At 39.0% G+C, this 21,776-nt stretch overlaps 1 protein-coding gene across 1 annotated transcript in view; it reads left to right on the forward strand.

The window, feature by feature from the left end:
- ERO1B (endoplasmic reticulum oxidoreductase 1 beta) overlaps positions 1-21,776 on the forward strand; it is a 57,380-nt gene that overhangs the window by 13,270 nt on the left and 22,334 nt on the right. The window contains exons 2-6 of the mRNA XM_055147495.1: positions 409-528; positions 4,332-4,415; positions 9,999-10,040; positions 11,730-11,812; positions 20,743-20,816. Coding sequence (XP_055003470.1) covers positions 409-528; positions 4,332-4,415; positions 9,999-10,040; positions 11,730-11,812; positions 20,743-20,816 — 403 coding nt within the window. The remainder of the gene's footprint in view (positions 1-408; positions 529-4,331; positions 4,416-9,998; positions 10,041-11,729; positions 11,813-20,742; positions 20,817-21,776) is intronic.

The raw sequence follows: 21,776 nt of genomic DNA on the forward strand, positions 1-21,776 counted from the left end.
CTTTTGTCTTCTCTGCTGTTACCCAGAGGTGTACGTCTGTGGTTATGGCTGTAATGCACATTTTGGTTTAGTACTTGCCAAGGGTCTTACGCCTGATGGCAGTGCTCACATCCTCTAGTGTAGTATTCACACACACTTGATTGTGGTGTGCTGAGATCACACTTTTTATGGCGTTGGGGATCCCAACAGCAGAGCGTCAGGGACCGAGCAGTCTCAGGGCCTCATGATTCCAAGGGAGTCATACTCTAGCTGGAGCTGTCCCCGGGCTCTCTGTTAGGAATCGAAATCGAAAATACTAGCTATCTTGAATGAACAAGGTATCTCTTTCTGTAATAGCTCAGATTTGTTATGGTTGAACCGTTGTTAATTTACATATTTCAAATAATTTCAAATCCTTCTTTATTTTAGGTCACAGGAGTCCTGGATGATTGCTTGTGTGATATTAATAGCATTGACAACTTCAACACTTTCAAAATCTTCCCCAAAATGAAAAAATTGCAAGAGAGAGATTATTTTCGTTATTATAAGGTATGGTTGTGTGTTTTATTCCATTAATTCCAAATATTTTCCCACAGATATCTGTAGATGTTGACTTTTATGACCCTTTTGAAGACCCATTTTGACTCAGCTCCCTAACTACACATCTCTTCTCACTGAATGTATTAAGTGCTGTAGTGAAAAACCTGTTACTCCTTTTGAACAGTATGAACCTGGACCTTCTTTCTAAAAATGGTAAATTCCTCATCTTTCAGTGTGGGCTTTGAGGTAGGCTCTTCCCTCCACAGAAGTTGAAATGCCCTGGACTTAATTTGTCAACCTCCTTTGTAATTTCGTTTCTGTCTTCTAGGTCAGTGTTTCTCAACAATTTTCAACTGTTTTCTTTTCTCGGTTACTTTGACTTTTTTTTTTTCACTTCTCACTTCCTTCTGTGGCCCCCTAGCATCTTGTTGTGGTTCATATTGAACCAACAAGACTATTGGTTTTCAACTGCTTGTCCACAGACTGTTGTTAGTCTGAAACTATAAGAAGGTTAGATACACTCTCCCCCACTCTTTCCCCAGTAAGCCTTATTCAGTTTAGAACATAGTATCCTAATAAAAATACTCCCCCCCCTTTTTTTTTTCACTAAACAAGTTGTCACAGGTTGGAATCTCTGGGATGCCAGCTTGGGTAGTGACTCATGTAGAAGAGGTTAATTAGGGAAATCTCTGGGAACCAGCTATTTAGGAAAAGAAGGGAAAGGGAGGAAGTCAGGATTGGGCTAAAGGAGCTGTAAATTGAAGCCTCACTAGGGAAGTGACCATGACCCATTGGGGAATTCTCAAGATGTATAAACTGCCATAGCTGTTTTCTTGAGAGAGAGGAGGTATCTTGACCTTTATAGCCCTACATCAGCTATCCCTGCCTCAAAGCCCTAATGGTGACCTTTGACAAATTGGCTCTTTCCAGCTGAGGTTGGTCGTTTGCAACATTTATAGAAGCTGGGATAATAAACCTTTGAGTCCCGGAGGGTGATGTGACCTGTGTCTATCACAGCCTATTCCTGGCACTCAGGAATTACTAAGAGGCACAATTTTGAACATGTTCAAAAGTTTGAAGTGCCTGTGGATGTCTCTTAAAAAGATGTCCAGGAAGCAGTTAGATATACAGTCCAGGAACTCAAGGGAACTTCTGGTTTCCCTCATACCCAGCTGTTTTAAGTGTCTTCGTCTTTAGACACCCTTGTCTTTCTGCCTAAAAATCTTTCTCTAGGGCAGGAGAGAGAGTACAGTGGGTAGAGCACTTGCCTTATTTGTAGTCAATCTGACTTTGATCCCTGTGGTCCCACAAGCTTGCCAGGAGTGATCCCTGAGCGCAGAGCCAGGAATAAGCCCTGTATACTCTGGGTGTGGCCCTAAAACAAACAAACGAGGAATATCTTTCTCTTGGAAACTTATGTCCTACCAAAAGAATGCCTTCCTTGTCCCCATCACAGTCGGAGCTGTCCACTCTCCCTGTGCTGTTCATCTAGTCCTATTTTTGCCTCATCGTCTATAATGTAGTTATTTGTTCACTTTATTTAACATACTGAGGTGTCTAATATGTATTCTAGACATCTTTTTTTTATGCAGTAGGGGTAAGATAATAACGAAGTAATAACTTGATCCATATATGGGGGTTACAGACAGTAAGTTCCCTTCCCTATTCAGGAAAGGAGTCTCTGTTGAAGTGAAACTTGAGGGAATCCTGAATGAGGTGAATAGATTGAGCTGTAAAAACATCTGCAGAAACACCAGGGCAGGCAAAGAGCACAGCCACTGTAATGGGCAAGAGACCAAATGGTGGAGGGCTTTATGGAGCTGTTCAAAAGTAGTCTTTATTTATTATTTTAAAGGTTAATAGTTGAGAGGGTGGAGTTATAGCTCAGCAGGCTAAGAGCCTGCAGGAGGCCTGGGTGCTGTCCCGGCACTGCACGGTCCTCAGAGGACCCCTGGGTGTGGTGCAAACACCCCACCACCTCCCACGCAGAAAGATGGTGGGAAGCTACTGTTAGGTTTTAAATAGGGATTGATAGGATCTAAAATATGTTCTAAAGAGGCAATTATGTTGCTGTGTGAAGAAGAGAGAGTAGTAGAAGCAGGAAGACCTCAATTGTCTAGCCAAGAGATAAGTGGTAAGAAGGGGATGATTTGTTTGAAGGGGATAGGAAGAGGAGGAAATGAGCAAAATTTTGATTTTTTTTTGTCTTAAGTAATCATCTGGAACTCTGTTGATTTACTACCTTCCAGTTATGTGAAGCATTTGAAAATCAAACATCTTATTTTGTTTGTCCTTTTGAGGGAGGTCTTGGGCTACATCTGGCAGTGCTCAGGGGCTGCTCTTGGCTCTTTCCTTAGGGGTGACTCTTGGGTGCTCAGAGGACTCTGTGGTGCCAGGAGTCCACCTGGGGTTAACCGTATGAAAGGAAAAGGCCTTAACCCTTGCACTTTTTCAGAAAATCAAGGCTTATTTTGAGAGGATGCTGGGGCCAAATCTAGCTGCTTTCATGACATACTTTTGGCTCTTTGCTCAGGAATCACTCTTGGCAGTGCACAGGGGAACATATGCAGTGTTGGGGATCAAATTGGGGTCAGCTGCATGCAAGGCAAGCACCCAACACCCCCCTGTGCTGTCTGTCTGTCTCTCTCTTCAAAAAAGAACATGTTCTCCCGGGAGTAGTTCCCTTTAGCCCCAGCACCACTGGGTGTGACCCCAAAACAAACAAAAAAGTACATATATGTCCAGCATGATCTATTTCTTGCTTCCTGCCTTTCTCTGCCCTCATTTCCTGTTTTCCTCTAGAAGTCATCTAAGGAGGTATTTTTCAATGCTAAGAACTAAGCTTTTTTACCTGTTCAAACTGAAGGCTTCCTCCAAATTTCTTTCTTTGTAAAATATTCTCATTCATCCCCATTATTTTCTGTCAGAAACTGGATTTTCCTTTGCTGTACTAACTGTAATTTGTAATGAAATAAACATGAATTTTGTTTCCTCTAATTGTTGTATGTTGGATCAGGGAGGGGTTTTTGATTTTTGTGGTTCCTTTTCCCCCTAGAGCTTCCACATGATTAATTGTAAGTGCTCAGAAGCAAGGAAGCGCAGTGGTAGGGTGGTTGTCTTGTATGTGGTCAACCCAAGCCCTATCTCCACACTCCATATTGGGACTTGAACCTCACAGGAATTGTCTCTGAGCTCAGGAGTAAGCTCTGATCAACCCCAGATGTGATTAAAAAAAAAAAAAAAAAAAAACATGGGCACTCAGTACATATTTATTATATAAATGAATGTGTGAGTGTACCATGACTAGTGCAGTTAAAGTAGTTCTAAATGCTTTCCAGGGTCTTCAGATAAGCTGTGTAAGTTGGATGACTTTATTCCTTTTTGAAGTATCAGAAGAGTAATAGCAGTCACTTATTTAAAAAAAATAGTATTGTACCTTATGTCTGAAATGTTGCAGTAAATCTGAATTCTGTACTATCTATATACAGATATACACGTATGCCGTAGAGTAGAAAAATACTTGTTCTCACTCCTAGCCAAGTCAGTGGTGATGACACCATGGTATTTCCGTTGCTGATGCTGGGCTGGAGAGAGTATAGCAGGTGAGGTGCTTGCTTTGCACATGCCTAACGTGGGTTTGATCCCTGGCACCACCTTTGGTCCTTTGCACTGGCCAGGAGTGATTCTTGAGTGCAGCACCAGGAGTAAGCCCTGCAGACCACCAGATACGGCTCCCAAACCAAAACCAGTAAGTAAATAACATGTCTATGCTAAGATACAGTTGCTAACGTTCGTGCTTTCTTTCTCTCAAGGTCAATCTGAAGCGACCATGTCCTTTCTGGGCAGAAGATGGTCATTGTTCAATAAAAGACTGTCATGTAGAGCCCTGTCCGGAGGTAAAATAAATTTTAAAAGACAAATAATAGGGGGAAATGGCTTTCTTTGGGCTTTAAGGTACATGTAGACTCTTATGCTCATGTTGGTAAAATTTGGACTTGTCATAAAATTCATTTGCTCTTAGCTTTTTTCAGAGATTGAAGATTTATTTTATATTAGCCACCAAAATGGCTTTGAAGATACTTTTATATGTGTATGTCTTTCCACAGCATTATATGTGTATGTCTTTCATCTATATGTGTATGTCTTTCCACAGCACTAGCAAAGTTTCAGCAAAGTTTCAAATTACTAAAATTACCTCTTCTACCTAATCCTTCTAACTCCTTCCCTTTTCACTTTGGCAGCCACCATAGTTTTCACAGTGTAGGAATGATTTTTTGTTGTGTTTTGCCAGTTTGTTTACTTTGATTGTTAATATTACATATATTAAAGAAAGCATTCAGTATTTTTTTTACTTCCTTTTTTTCCCACTTGCTATAATCCTATGATATTTCTGAACTATTTGTTTTGGGGCCACACCTGGGTATGCTCAGGAATTACCTCTGACCCTGTGCTCAGGGATCACTCCTGGGATGCTCAGGGGACCTTATGGGGTGTTGGAGATCTAACTCAGGTCAGCCACTTTCAGGCAGGCACCTTACTTCTTTGGCCCTGGATTTAGGTCTGTTTGGTTTTGTTTGTGTGTTTGTTTGTTTTAAGTGAACCACCATGAGATACAGTTACAAAACTTTCACAATTGGGTTTCAGTCATGCAATGCTCCAACACCCATCCCTCCAATAGTGTACATTTCCCACCACCAGTAGCCCTCATATCCCTCCTGCCCGCTCCCCCCTAGCCTGCCTCTGTAGCAGGCATTTTTCTTCTTCTCCTTCCTCTTCCCCCACCCCTTGTCTTTTGGGTATTATGGTTTGCAATACAGATGTTGAGAGACCATCGTGCTTGGTCCTTTACCCACTTTCATCACACATCTCCCAGAGCAATCCCTTTGAACTATCATTGTTATAATTGTCCCTTCTATATCCCAACTGCCCTCTCCCCCAGCCCTTGAGATTGACTTCCAACCGTGGACCATTTGTCCTGGCTTGTGTTTCTACTGCTCTTGGATGTTAGTTTCATATTATGTATTTTTTCCTTATATCCCACAAGCGACTGCAGTCATTTTATGTTTATCCTCCTTATTCATCTCACTCAGCATGATACTCTCTATGTCTATCCATTTATAAGTCAATTTCATGACTTCATTTTTTTCTAATAGCTGTATAGTGTGCCATTGTGCATGTAGATGTACCATAGTTTTTTAACCAGTCATCTGTTCTTGGGCACTTGGGTTGTTTCCAGATTCTGGCCATTGTGAATAGTGCTGCAATGAACATATAAGTGCAAATGTCATTTTTACTGTGTATTTTTGCATCTTGGGGGAATATTCCCAGAAATGGTATTACTGTGTCGCATGGAAACTTAATTTCTAGTTTTTAAAGGAATACTCATATTGTTTTCCAAAATGTCTGGACCAGTTGGCATTCTCACCAACAATGAATGAGAGTCCCTTTCTCCCCACATCTGTTCCAGCACTGGTTGTTTATATTCTTTTTGATGTTTGCCAGTCTCTGTGGTGTAAGGTGATATCTCTTTGTTGTTTTTATTTGCATCTTCCTGATGATTAGTGATATAGAGCATTTTTCATGTGCCTTTTGGATTCAGTCTGATATTGAGGTCTTTAATCTATTTTGATCTGACTTTTGTACCTGGCATTAGACAGAGGTCTTGAGTTCTTTTTTTGGGTGGGGGGAGGCATATAGCTGTCCTGTTTTCCCCAGCACTGCTTGTTGAAGAGGTTTTCCTTGCTCCAGTTCACATTTGTTGCTCCTTTGTCAAAAATTAAGTGATCATATATTCAAGGGTTTGTGTCAGTATATTGAATTCTGTCCCACTGGTCTGCAGGTCTGTCTCTGTTCCAATACCATGCTGTTTTTGTTTTTGTTTTTTGCTTTTTGGGTCACACCCAGCGATGCTCAGGGGTCACTCCTGGCTCTGTACTCAGGAATTACCCCTGGCCGTGCTCAGGGGACCATATGGGATGCCTGGAATCGAATCCGGATCGGCCGCATGCAAAGCAAACCCCTACCTGCTGTGCTATCACTCCAGCCCCTACCATGCTGTTTTAATTGCCACTGCTTTCATAGAGTTTGAAGTTGGGGAAGGTGATGCTGCCCATCTTTCTTCCCCCAAGGATTGCTCTAGCTGTTCCTGGGGGTTATTATTTCACATGAATTTCTAAAGCATTTTGTCTATTTCTTTGAAAAATGTCCTGGATATCCTTATAAGGACTGCATTGAATCTGTATAATGCTTTAGGCGTGTGGAGTGGGTATTGCCTTTTTGACGATGTTAATCCTTCTGATCCATGAGCAGGGGATGTGTCTCCATTTCCTTGTGTCCTCTTTTATTTCCTGAATTAGTGATTTGTAGTTTTCTTTGGACAGGTCCTTCACCTCTTTAGTTAAGCTGATTCCAAGGTACTTGATTTTCTGAGGCACAATTGTGAACAGGATTTTATTTTTTATATTTCTTTCTTCACTTTCATTATTTGTTTGTAGGAAACTTTTGGGTATTGATTTTGTAACCTGCCACTTTACTATACAAACCTATTGTTGCTAGAAGCTTTTTTGTCGAGTCTTGAGGATTTTCTTAGTATCATGTCATCTGCATTTAGTGAGAGTTTGACTACATCCTTCACTATTTGGATATCTTTGATATCTTTTTCTTGCGTAACTGCTATGGCACATACTTCCAGTACTATATTGAATAGAAGTGGTGAGAGTGTGCTACATTGTCTTGTTCCCAATCTTAGAGTGAAGGCTTTTAGGTTTTCCCCACTGAGTAATGCTTGCTGTGGGCTTGTGGTAGATGACTTTGACTATACTGAGGGAAGCTTCTTCAACTCCTCTTTTGTTGAGAGTTTTACCATGATTGGGTGCTGGATCTTGTCAAAAGCTTTTTCTGCATCTGTTTACATGATCATATGTTTTTGTCTATCTTTTCTTATATTGATATGGTGTATTATGTTGATTGACTTGTGAGTGTTAAGCCATACTTGGGGATGAATCCTACTTGGTCGTGGTGTATGATCTTTTTGATGAGTCGTTGGATTCTATTTGCTGGTATTTTGTTTGAGTCAGTGTTCATCAGGGATATCGGTCTGTAAGTTTATTTTTCTTTCTTTCTTTTTTCTTTTTTTTGTGGTGTCTCTATCTGCTTTGGGTATCAGGGTGATATTTGCCTCGGAAACAGTTTGGAAGTGTTTCTGTTTCTTCAATTTGATTGGGAGTAGGTCCTTTTTATAGGTTTGGAAGAATTCACTAGTGAATCCATCTGGGTTAGGACTTTTGTTTGGGAGGACACTTTTGATTACTACTTCAGTTTTCTTGATGGTGATAGATCTGTTCAGGTATTTCACATCTTCTTGGGTTAGCCTTGGGAGATTATAGTCTGAAAATTTATCCAGTTTCTTTGAGGTTCTCTTGTTTCGTGGTATACAGATTCTCAAAGTAATCTCTAATAATCCTTTGAATTTCTGTGGTTTCTGTTGTGATGTCCCCTCTTTCATTTCTGATTCTGTTTATTAGGGTTCTTTCTCCCTCTTTCCCTCTCTTTCCCTGTGAGAGTCTTGCTAGTGATTTATCGATCTTGTTTCTTTTCTCAAAAAAAAAACAACTCTTGGTTTCATTGATCTTTCATATTGTTTTTTTGGATTTCCAGCTCATTGATTTCTGCTCTAAGTTTTATTATCTCCTTCCTCCTGCCTAGTTTGGGCTCCTTTTGTTAGACATTTTCAAAGATCTTAAGCTGTGAGCAAACATCTGCATTTGCTCAGACTATTCAGATGTATTTCTTGCAGACAGCAGAATTCAATTTTTGGATCCATCCTGCCACTCTGTATCTTTTAAATGGTTCATTTAGCCCATCGACATTGAGAGAGATTATTGTTATGGGGTTTTGTCCCATTTTTATACAGAAGATTGGTGTGTTTGAAGGGCTTGTCTTGTCTTAAAGTAGCCCTTTAGTTTTTCCTGTAACCATGGTTTTGACTCTATGAAGCTCCCGAGTTGTTGTTTGTCTGTGACGCTGTGTATTGTTCCTTCAAGTATGAATGAGAGTCTAGCTGAGTAAAGTATTCTTGGTGAGACATTCCATTTCATTGGGTTTTTTCACTGTGTCCCCCAGTGTCTTTGGGTCTGGAGAATTTTGTCAGATAATGCAGCTGACCTGGGTTCAGTGTTCAGTCCTTAGCATATGGCCCCTCGAGCCCACCGGCAGTGATATGTAAAGGCAGAGCCAGAAGTAACACTGAACATGGCTGGGTATAGCCCCCAAACCAAAAGCAAACAAAACTTGTATTTGTTAAGTTATATACACACACATATATATATATATATATATACACACACACACACAAATATGTAGACTTGTTTAGATCTGAAATCAAATTTCTTAAACATATATAGGCATGTAAACCAATGTTACTTCAATTTTGAAAGTCTAAAGTTATTGGCTTGTGAAAAAGGAAGTTGAGCATGCATGCAGTTCTTAGTAAGTGCTGGGTTATCTAGATTGGTAATCTCTAGATTAATCATATGCACCAAAGAACTTATGAATTTATTCTTGCCCTCTCTCTCTCTCTCTCTCTCTCTCTCTTTTTTTTTTTTTCTGGGCACCATCCAGTGGTGCTCAGGGATTACTCCTAGCTGTAGGAGTAGGGGACTTTATGTGATACCAGAAATCTAACTGTTTTGGCCACACATAAAGCAAGCACCATAACCCCCTATACTGTTGGGACCCATATTGCTTTCTGTATTAGTCTAAATGCAAGCTAAAAGTAGACTATAGACTGAACATGATGGCCACTCAATACCTATATTGCAAACCACAACACCCAAAAGGAGAGAAAGAGAGCAAAAGGGAATGCCACAGAGGTGGGGTGGGGTTGGGGTCTAGAGTGGGGGTGGGGGGAGGGATACTGGGATCATTGGTGGTGGAGAATGGGCACTGGTGGAGGGATGGGTACTCGATGATTGTATGACTGAAATGTAAGCATGAAAGTTTATAAATCTGTAACTGTACCTCACAGTGATTCATTTAAAAATAAAATTGTGTACAATTTATGGCAATATAGAACATAAATTAAAATTACATACTTTAAATAATTTCATACTTTTAAGAGCTATTTCTGTGGCAAAGTATGAAAAAATGCGTTTTTTAAAATTATATAAAAATAATGTTTCGAGTGTTATTAGAGCTGATTTTGATACTCTGACTTTGTACATATCATTTAATTTTCTGTTGACTTATAGCAATCTATAGAATAAATTGATTTTACTTGCAGAATTAAATATAACATTTATAAATTTCTAGATTGGGGTAACTCTTTAAGACTTTTTACCTCAGGTGTGAAAACAGAATCTGAATGGGTGTATATTTCCTTCTCATTGAATAAAATAGTCTTTGAATGAGATAAATAGCTTTATTTATTTATGAAGATTTCAAAGCTATATAAAAATTAAATTTTTTGTTGTTCTCTTAAGAGTAAAATTCCAGTTGGAATTAAAGCTGGAAGTTCTAATAAGGTGAGTACATTTCTCCCTTAAAGATTTGTTTTCCTATTTATTGGTAAAAGTTTCAGAAGAGAATCAACATATGGATAGCTAACAATAGACACATTTTGTCTCAGGATCCCAAATCCTTAATTTTGGCAGCAAGAGGAGCTATTGCCTATTTTTACAATTAAGTTATATATTTTATTTTTGAAAGCTTTTATTTCTTCTTTTAAAATTTCTAAAAAAAACTTGTAAAATAGAACTAATGCTATATGGTCTGCTCAATAGATTGTATTTTTATCATGTATTTGCAGTCTTCTGTTTCAGCTAATCAACGTGTTATATCCAGGATTATATTGTGTAGAATCCTTTGAGCACAGTACTTTAAATGGGATGAAAACGTTCCTTTCTTGGAGCTTACCATTGTCATTTTTGAAACATGCCATATCTTATTATGTGCCATATCTGTAACTGTTTATTCTAGCTTTCCACTATTGCACATGCACAGTTAAGACGATCATACCTCTTTATGTATTTTTTTCTTGTACACAATCTTCGGTTTATGATCACTTTTATTTTAATTTCAGATCTAAAATCAGATCTAAAATAGATCTAAAAAGACAAGTGAAATACTTTCTGGACTGCTTCCTAGTCTTACTCTGTTTCTTACCACTCAGAGTATGTCACCCTTTCAAAGTTGATGTATATTTTATGATACTTAAAAAATAAATCTCCATACTTTGTTAGATATTCCAGTTTTCAATTCTTTGCTATTATTTTGATGCACTAATGTTTTGTTTTATTCGCACATGTAAATCTATTTTGAAGTGATATTGCCAACTCATGAGGGTTATTTTTTTCCAGAAACATTTGTGTTTCAGCCAGTTTTTAGAAAAAAGAAGTTATCATTTATCCTCAGTTCTATAATTGATATGCTTCTTTTGCTGCATTATAAAGTAGTAAATAACTTTTTTAAAGTAGTTAAATAGCTTTCTTTGTGAATTTGTCTGAAAATGGTTTCAGTTTGTTGTTTTCAGACATGTTGTTTGTTATGCATTTTTACATATGTAAATGTTTGTTGTGCATTTTTACAACTCTAAATAATATTATCAAATTAGTTATCCAAGAGAATTTTCTAAGTTTACATTCTCATTCTCATGCCAGTGTTTTATATATATATGTATATATATATATATTTTAGAGAATCAGCTTTTATTTTTTAAAATTTTATTATTATTATTATTTTATTGAATCACCATGTTGAAAGTTACAAAGCTTTCAGGCTTAACTATGAGATATCACCTCACACCACAGTGTTATATTTTTAATGTCTTTGCTTTTTAAGTAAGTAGAATGATTTGGCCTTTTAAAATTCTACTATAGGGGGCTGGAGCGATAGCACAGCGGGTAGGGCATTTGCCTTGCATGCGGCCGACCCGGGTTCTAATCCCAGCATCCCATATGGTCCCCTGAGCACCGCCAGGAGTAATTCCTGAGTGAAGAGCCAGGAGTAACCCCTGTGCATTGCCGGGTGTGACCCAAAAACCAAAAAAAATAAAATAAAATAAAATAAAATTCTATTATAATTTCAGAATTTTTATATTATAGGATGTTCATATATTTAGTATATATCATCATTGACAGAGTAACTTCTGCTATTGGGACTTGAAATAAAGAGAAAAAAAATTTTACTAAACTTATTTTGAACTTCCTTTTTAGTATTTGAAAGTGTCAAACAATACCAAAGAATTTGAAGACTGTGAGCAAGCTAGTAAACTGGGAGCAATTAACAGCACATTAAGGCAAGTTTTATTTTAATAGTATTAAGAGTATAGTCTCTTAATTATATTCAGAAATCTTCTGTTTTTCTTTTTTTCTTTGTTTTATTGTATCACCATGAGATAGTGTTACAAAGCTTTCATGTTTGAGATTCAGCCATATAATGATGGAACACCCATCCCTCCACCAGTGCACATTTTCCACCACCCACATCTCAGTCCTCACTCTGCCTCTATGGCAGACAATTTCCCAGATACTCTCTTTCTAATTTGGGGCATTATGTTTTGCTTGAATTTTCCCACCACCATTCAAGCCTACCTACCAGGGGCAAACACTAGATAATTTATTTTCCATTGCTTATTTTGAATATCATGAGAGCTCACATGGCTGCGATTGTAAATGTAACTTTCTAGATTGTAAATGGTTGGGTTCCAGAGACATTTCTGCATGGCACCAACCCATTTTGGGATTCAATTGGGAGTCTCTGGGCCAGAGCTGTTGACGCACTAAGATGGCACCCAGAGGCAAATTGTGGGCAAGACAGCCAGTCAGCTGGGTGGGGAGGGACAGCCTGTGTCCTCAGCTGCCATGCAGCCTGGAGATTTAGTCCTGGAACCCAAATACCTGGGCCTTGCTTGTGGAAGCTCTTGGTCACCGGGATTCCATCTGGAGTAGGCAGGGAGATTGCACCTGCTCCATCTGGGGTGCCCCAGTGATATTGGCTCGGTATGGGGCCCGGTGAAAGCTCTGGTGCTGTGGTATCTTTGGGGACTCGATGCTGTGTCTCTGGGCCAGGGCTGTTGGTGTGCTAAGATGGTGCCCAGAGGCAAATTGTGGGCGTGACAGCCAGTCTGCTGGGCGAGGGGGATCGAGAAGGGACAGCCTGGGTCCTCTACCACCATGTGGCTTGGAGATTTAGTCCTGGAACCTGCATACCTGGGCCTTGCTTGTGGAAGCTCTTGGTCATCAGGATTCCATCTGCAGTAGGCAGGGAGACTGCTCCATCTGGGGTGCCTGGGTGAAATTGGCTCGGTATGGGGCCCGGAGAGATCTCCGGCACTGTGGTGTCTTCCGAGACTTGCTGCTGTGTCTCTGGGTCAGGCTGTTGGTGCACTAAAATCCACATTACAAAATTTTCAGCAGATTATATCTTGGTAAGGTCCATCCTGAGATGGTAGAGTTAGACTAGACTGAGGGTATGGCAGCGATTTTGGATTGTGGAAGCAAGTGGCTGCCAGCGGCTCTCCTTGGGCAGGCACAGGCCAACCTTTCCCATTCCAGTATACCCTGGTCAGTTCAGCCACGCATGGGTCCAAGCTTAACTGCGGCTTTTGGTCTCTTTTGAGATTTATTTAGGGGTCTCTAAAGCAAGGCCGGTAGTAGAGCTTACAGGATGGCGCTGGAGGTGTTTTGTGGGAGTGACTGCCAGTGCTTCCATGTGTACTGGGAAGTGGGGGGAAGTAGTCCACCCCAATTCTGAGAAAGCCTGGAGATTTCAGTCACAAACCTGCATACCAAAATTTTCAGCAGATTATATCTTGGTGAGGTCTGTCTTGAGACAGTGGAGTCAGGCCAGGGGTATGGTAGTGATTTTGGATTGTGGAAGCAAGTGGTTTCTGGGGGCTCTGCTTGGGCGGGCCACCAGGCCAACCCATCCCCCTCCAATTTACCCCAGTCTGTTTAGCCATGCGTGGGTTTGAACTTAACTGCGGCTTTTTATCTCTTTTGAAATTTGTCTATGGGTCTCTGAAATAAGGCCAATAAATGAGCTTGTATAGCTAAGCCGGAGGTGGTTGTGGGTGTGGCTCCCACATACCTAGCTTTTGGACATTTATTTTCTTGGGAAAGTTGGTCCCAAGTTGTTGGGGTCTGGCCAAAGGAACAGTGGCAATTTGGGGTTATGAGGAAGCCTGAAGGCACCATCAGGATGCTGATGTACTCACTCCGTGTACAGGTTGACTTGTGACAGCACCGTACCCCCTCTTCTGTTTTTCTTATTATTTTCACAAAACATTTACATTTCAGCCAGTTTTTAAAAGAAAGAAGTTAACTTTTGTCCTCAGTTTTATAACTGCTTTGCTTCCTTGTCTTGGATGATTTTCTCTTAACTACTAGAATGTACATGAACTCTGTACATGGAATCAAAAGTGATTCTATTAAAAGGTTGAGATTTAGAGACCTGGAATGTGGCTCAAGTGGTAGAGTACAACTGTTGCATGTATATGGCCCTAGGTTTGATCCCCAGCTCCACCTAGCGCCTGGATCTGAAATGATGCAAAAAGTTAAAATTTAGATTATCCAGCTAGCTAGTAAGGTTATGAGCCCAGTCTTCAAAGATTGCTCAGCTGACAAGATTTTATGTGTTTACGCTGGGGGGAAAGTCATCCCAGATAGAGAAGGGAACACCAAGTAAAATGTGATTGGAAATCCTGAGTGGGGAGGGAGATGCACGCTGAAAGTAGACTAGAGACTAAACATGATGGCCACTCAACACCCCTATTGCAAACCACAACATCCAAAAGGAGAGAGAGAGAACAAATTGGAATGCTCTGCCACAGAGTCGGAGTGGGGTAGGGGGGATGGGATGGGAGGTCTGAGAGATACTGAGTTCATAAGTGGTGGAGAATGGACACTGGTGGAGGGATGGGCTCTCGAACATTGCATGAGGGAAAAACAAGCATGAAAATGTGTGAAACTGTACCCTCACTGTGACTCACTAATTAAAAAATAAATTATTAAAAAAAAGATTTTATGTGTTTATACTTCCTGATTATTATGAGGAAAGAACCTTGAAGCCCTTAAGTCTTAAGAATAGTAATCACCCATATCTTATGTTTTAGTAATGTTAATATTAATATTATTGTTGTTTTACATATTTTTGTACTGTTTCTTCATTATTTGAGCTAAGCTTAGGACTGCTCTGAAGGCCAACATAAACAATTTGTAAATAATCTCATGCACTATATGATGACTGAACATATGGAAGTGGGAAAGAAATATTACAGAAATTTTTTTATTTCTTTTTTATCTTATTTGTTGAAGAAATAAGTATATAAATATAGAAAGAATAATACAGTAACCATTTATATATCCTCCAAATGAATAATGTTAATGTTTTCTACTGTTTGGGGAGGAAGTTGGGTCATACCCAGAAGTTCTAGGTGATACTTCCTAGTATCTCCTGGGAGTTGCTCCCTCTCGTGCTACGGAGGCCATACAGTGTTAGAGAGTGAACTGGGCTTGGCCACATGCAAGACAAGTTCCTTAACCTGTGTTAGCTCTCTGGTCCCTCTATCATGTTTTTGATTTGTTTGTTTTTAAATATTTCTTTCTTGAGGTACTGTAATTTACAGTTATTCACAGCACACAACTTTACAGTCAGCCATGATCAAATTCCATGTGTACCGTTTCTCCTACCTCAGATCTCAACCACATCATGCCAGTATCAGAGATCACTCCCACCTGGCTCTGGGGCATATGGGGTTCCAGGAACTGAACCTGGACCAGCCACATTCCAAGGCAAACGCCATAACCGCTGTCCTGTCACTCTGATTCCTCTATCATGTTTTTGAGAAGAGAAAAATAACAAAGATAAACAGAAACCCCCTGTTCCCCTCTCCTGCTTTTATTACTTCTTTGGTAATGGTTGCTGCTGTCGTGATTTGAATGTATATCTAATTCATGTTTTTTTGTGTGTATGTCTATACACAATTTTATTTTTCCTTTATGTAAGTGAAGTTTATGCAGTACAACATTTAATATTCTGCAGTTTCTTACACATTCTCACTTTGGTAACACATATACTAAACTTGCACACTGTACATTTTGTTTTCAAATCTGTCCGTGACAAAACATAGAGATTTGTCTCTTCTTTTTACTAATGAATTATATTCATCATATAAATTTATCATTTTTGTTTACCTACCAGTAAACTTTTAGGTTGATTCATCATTTATTTTTTTGCATGAGCACAAAGTAAAAGTGCTAAATCTTTATTTCCCATGTACAACTGTTTTTGAAATTGCCTATTTGCTTTCCAAAGCCCTTGTGTGGAAATATGTCTCTGGCATTGAAAACCTGTTTTGTCATCCACATCCTGCCAAAAGTTGATAGTTTGATTAGTGTAAAAGAATATATAGTTTTTAAATATGTTTTCTTTATTACTAGTGAGTTTAAGCTGTTTTTTAAATCTACCGAACATCTGAGTTCATTTAACAAAAGTATATTATAATATGTCAAGCATTATTCTAAGTTACTAGGAGTATGGCAATGCATATGATAAATTCCTGCCCTGGTGCAGCTTTATTCTATTTAGGGGAGATACACAGTAAACATTTAAAATTTTATGACAAAGAAGTAATACTGTGATTTCCAGGGAGAAAAATGAAGCATGAAGGAGTATAGAGAGGTCTAGGTGTGAAGAATCTTTTCTTTGGGATGGGGCATCCCAGGTGCTATTCAGAAGATCCAGGGGGTTCACTAGTGATTCTCAGCCAACAAGGCCATTGGTTCAGCACGAGGGTTTGGGTTATAATGCTGCTCAGGCCCTGCAGTGCCAGGGATACCCAGCTGTATCATCTCTGGGGCAGCTAGGGAGGGTCCGGGCAGCTCTCCCTCTTGACCCCCTGGGTTCCGTGGTCTTGGGTCGCTCGCCAGATGGGGGGGGAGCTGGGGGGGCGGCCCCTGCCATGGAAGGACTAAGGAGGAAGAGAGGGCAAAGCCAGTTGATGGATCAGTTGTCGTTCATTCCATTCTCCCCATGCGCCTGTTCCAGTCTCATTAAGCCCCCATCCTCGTCTCACACTCCCCCTCATTCCTGTCTCCTCCTGTCTCTCCTGCCCATCTCTCCACGCTCCCTCTCAGCCCTGTCTCTCGTCTCTCCACGCACCTGCTCCTGCATTCTTCCCCTACATTCTTCTCCCTTTGTCCCCTGGCTAGTCACTCCGCGCTCCATGTTGCTGCCCCGGTCTCTCCCTCTGTCTCTCCCTCTGCTTCTTCTTCCCAACTCCATAGCATTGGGGGTAGACGCTGCACCCCATCCTGCAGCAAAATCAGCATAAGAAAGCCCTTCCTTTGCTCACCTGCAAAATACCACTTAAGGTTTTTTCTTCTTTTCTTAGTCCAGTAACTTAATTAACATCTTAATTCTACTTCTTAATAGTAGTTATTTTGTATGGACACAGTAAGAGATATGTTGAACTTGTAAGTTGGCTCTCCTGGGGACATCTTGCCACAGACTCAGACTACAGTGCTCAGGCCAGATTAATCATTTCTAACCTTAGCAGGGTCTGAAATTAGTTATTGCTTTTTGGATCATGACAGCATTTGGCCATGACCATGCTCTTAACTTATAGTTAAGTATTATGGTGCTTTCGCCAGGCCCATTTTGATGCCAAGGTAGCACATGGCTAACAGCTTGCCCTGGGTACATCCAGTCCCTCATCGGGACCCTGTTTTTGGGGTGCTAGGAAGTAAGGGCAACTGAGGCTTAAGTCGAGAGAACAGATGTCCAGGAGGTAAATATCATTCAGAGTCAATTAACTCCCAAGTTATGAAAGCATAGCATTAACTGTCTTCTTGTGTCCATACAAAATGGACATTTCTCTGAATTAACTATGCAAAGGACTTAGGGAGAAGAGATAAACAATATTTACAAGTCAACAGAGCACAAAGAAAGAAGTTACAAATAAACACAGACGAATGGGAGTACTGTGATGGGAGCAACCAAAAAATCCTAAGCTCCCTGTAGCAAGGCAGAAAGGACAAACCAATGTTATCCTACACCCAGCAACCAACAGCAATCTCGGGCTGGGAGAGCCACACCTGTGATGCTTGGAAAGAACTGTGTGGTGCTGGGAATCAACCCTGGGACCACATGGTCTACCTACTGTGCTAACCCATGGCCTCTGTTGTACTCTGTAAAGTTGGTGATCGAGGAAGGCCAAAGTGTTACTGTCCTTGAGTGAAGAGCTCATGAATTAAAGACTTGTAATTTGGCAGTGTGGGGGAATAGTATTCCAGGCATGTATAAATGTGTAAAAAGACCTGAGATGTGAGTATGCTTTGGACTGTTTGAAGAACCACAGGAAGGCAAGTGTGACTAAAAGTGTAATAATCAAGGACAGATGACTAGAGGATAGGGTCAAAAGATGCTAAGTTGGAGATACAGGTAGGGTGGGTCAGAGATTTTTATAGAATGAGTGGAAATTACAGTCACTAAAGGTTTTTGAGCGTTTGAGCAAGCCAGGATTTATGTTGTGGAAGTCAGTTGTGTGATTATTACAGTGTTCTAGATAAGACTCATGTCTTTTTATTGCCCATTTTGACCAGCCTAACAGTGGAAGTGTAAGACTCTGGATAAATCTAGGAGATGTTAGCATGGGGTTGGGCCATACCCAACAGTGCTTGTTGGGTCCATGCGTATGGGTAGCTCCAGGGTTCACAGTCTGGTTTAGGGTTAAACCAGGTTGGCTGCATGCAAGGGAAATACCTTAATCCCTAGACTAATTCTCTGGCCCTGGATAAATTTTGAAATTAGAGTGAATAGGACTTGCCAAAGAACTGGATGTGAGGTATCAGACTTAGACTTAATCAGTTTGAGCTGCCTCTGAGATATCCATTTGAAGATGTCAGGCATCCAGATACACAGTTTGTTTTCCTAGTCATATGCCACCCAGCAACTTTAGTCATGGCTTTGAGCTATGTTAGGATCAATGAGTTTTGTCTACCTTAATAAGTGGAATAATGTGGAATATGTTACTTTTAATTGGTATCTACTATTGTATAGTAAGAATGTACCACAGTGTTACAGTCCTTTTGTAGAAATCTGGATATTTTACATACGGGGGATATTTCATCATTTATTTTGATAGATAGTGGTGTATTTTGATATGCATTTCCTTGTAGAATTTATCTAGGAGAGTGATGTTCAGTAATAACCTGTGGTTTTCCAGAATGACTATCTATATTCATTGCCGTTAGTAAAGTACAAGAGTTTAACATTCCACAACTTCTCCAATATTTGGAACTGTAACTTTTTGGGGATGTCACACCAGTGGTGCTCAGGTTTTACTCCTAGCTCTGTGCTCAGGAATCACTCCTGGTAGATCTCAGGGGACCATATGGGATACTGGGTATCAAACCTGGGTTGGCTGCATGCAAGGCAAACGTCCTACCCATTGTATTATCACTCTGATTCTGGAACTGTAATTTTTAAGCAGCTTTATTGAAGTATAATTGACATATAATAATATTGCTCCAATTCAGAATGTACAATTTAATAATATATTAAAAAATGAGCACCATTGAAATTGTTGTATATATTACCCATAAGTTTTCTCATGCCCTTAAGCAGTCCCTCTAGTTTATCCTTTCTTATCCCTCCAAAATGGAAGTATTCCACTTCAAAGTCCCATTACTCTAGGACTGGAGAGATGCCTTGCAGATTGGAGCACATGCTTTACAGGTAGGAGGCCTGATTTAATTCCAGGTACTGCATCGTCTCTCTGAGCACCAGGCTGGGAGTAGCCCCTTAGCACTTCTTGGTATGGCCCCAAACAAAGACTACTGCTTTAACGCAGTATCATGTTTATAGGAAAGCCTGTGTTCAGTTCCCAAGATTTTTATATTAGTAGCTTGGAATCCATCTTCAGTTTGAGTTTTGAAAAATTTATATGACCTCTAAGGTTTCTTCTAACTCATTATGAAATACACTCTGCCCTGCCAGTTTCATTAGGATTAGAATATATGTTCCACTACCATGGTTATAGGCAGGAATAGATGAAACATAGTAAAATCTCATCAAATAAGTTCTTCTAAATTAGTGTCTAGGAAGAAAATAGGAGTTTATGACATGTTTGCTTTGTTCTTTATTGTTTTTTTTTATGGAAGACTTATCTGATTAGTTATCTATAACTAGAACTTAGGCATTTTTGTTTTATGTTATCATGTTTAAATTGAGACACTATGATACATATTTTTATTAACTTTTGTTAAATTAATTATTCCTATAGGAGAAAAAAAGTCCCACAGTAAATTGAATTGGAAAAATTTATTGATATAAAGTTGATGTATTGCAACCAGCCTTATAACTTCCTGTAATCATTATATTCAGCAGTTTCTCAAGTACAAAATCAGTTCTTGGCTGTCACAATACTACAGTGAGGAATTACCTGTCTTATACTTGGTACAAAAATTTTTACCTTGTTTTTTCCTTTAATGTAGTGATTAGAGAAGAGTAATAATAATTTTCTTATAGTATTGCCATTTTGTATTAAAGATAGGACCCTCAAAACTAAAATATAGTTAAAGTGACTGTAGGTCCAATTCATTGAAATGAATGTAGTTCTTCCTTTATCAGTTCAGAATTTTCTTTTGATTTTTTTTAATTAAAATTTTTTTCTTTTTGGTGGGGGTGCTAGCAGGGCTCACCCAAATTATTAGTCATATGAACCTCAAGTCAATAATTTTGTAATATGTAAGGCATGTGAATAATATACTATGATAAGTAACTTGTGTTACCATATTGAATAGGACATTACTAGTTATGTAATTGTAGGCATTTTGGGTCTTAAAAGTTTAAGAAGCAATTTAATATTAGAATAATTCTAAATTAATTTTATATTGTAAGGTAAAAAACTACCACAGTTTCTAAATCAGTTGTGAAAAGGCCAACTTAAACTTTGTGTTTAACTACATTTTATACATACAAATTAATTTTCTAGTCAAAGTGTTATTACTGAACTAGGATTAATGGTTTTAATATGAAATATAAATCACCAAAGTTAATATGTTTTCATATGACTTCATCATTGTCATGTCACTACTAAGCAGATTTGTCATGTTCTGTAATAAAATGACCTCAGGTGATCTATTTTTAGTTATATGGAATACAGTGTTAAGAATTTTAACTTCATATTTAATCATTTTTCTTTTTTGTTCTTCCTCCCCATAGTAATCAAAGCAAAGAAGCTTTCATTGACTGGGCAAGATATGATGATTCACAAGATCACTTTTGTGAACTTGATGGTAATAAAATAAACTTTTATAGTACAATTATTTGACTTACCTTTTTTAAAACTTTGAAACCAGAGAAAATATAATCAGAATTACAGCTTTAATACACCTGGACTTTGCTGTGTGGATCTTAACATTCATAGTGGCAAACAATCATAATGTCATGTTTCAGATGTTCTGCTAATGCCATAGTTACATTTCTGATCCTTAAACTATCTTAATGTGTTATATATGAGAAAACTGAATCTCAAAAAGACGGACATGACCCATGTCACACAGTAGCAAGACTTAAGAGAGAGTTCAATCCTAGGTCTGACTAAATACAAACCTCTGTCTTTCTTTTAATTGCACACCATGTCCTATGGGCCTTCAGTTCTATGACAGCTATAGTTCTTGGAACATATTATAAAAATGTTCTCACTGGAAGTCTCACCACATTAACATAAAGACACCTCCAAATTTTAGTGAGCACCCAATTTTATTCCCCTCCTTCCCTCTTTTCAGATTCCCCTGGAGTGACACAAAGACAGGACACTGTCATCATTAATAATCACTTTTTAATTTTTAAAATTTATTTATAATTTATATTTTCAAATTTTTTCCTTACACTTAATATAAGTACTGTGGTTTATAGAGTTGTTCATCATGATTTGTTACAAGTATCCAATATTTCAACACCAATCCCATCACTATTACACCTTCCCTCCACCGTTGTCCCAAATTTTTCCAGCCACCCCTTAATCCTGCCCCCATTGCAGGCCCTCAGTAATTTATTTAATATTGCTTGTTATCAGTAATTTGATAAGAGAATGATCAAAAAGTGTTTCCTTATAAGAAAGATAGTGAATATTGTTTTATCTCACCTTGAAGCCATTAGGTCCTTGTATAAGAGATTACTAAAATGATGTTGCAGGTTAAACCTTCTGTGCTTATATTTTGTTAATTTAGATTAGTTGGTTTCTATGTTACATC

This window comes from Sorex araneus, chromosome 9 (assembly GCF_027595985.1).
Source record: "Sorex araneus isolate mSorAra2 chromosome 9, mSorAra2.pri, whole genome shotgun sequence".
Lineage (NCBI taxonomy): Eukaryota > Metazoa > Chordata > Mammalia > Eulipotyphla > Soricidae > Sorex > Sorex araneus.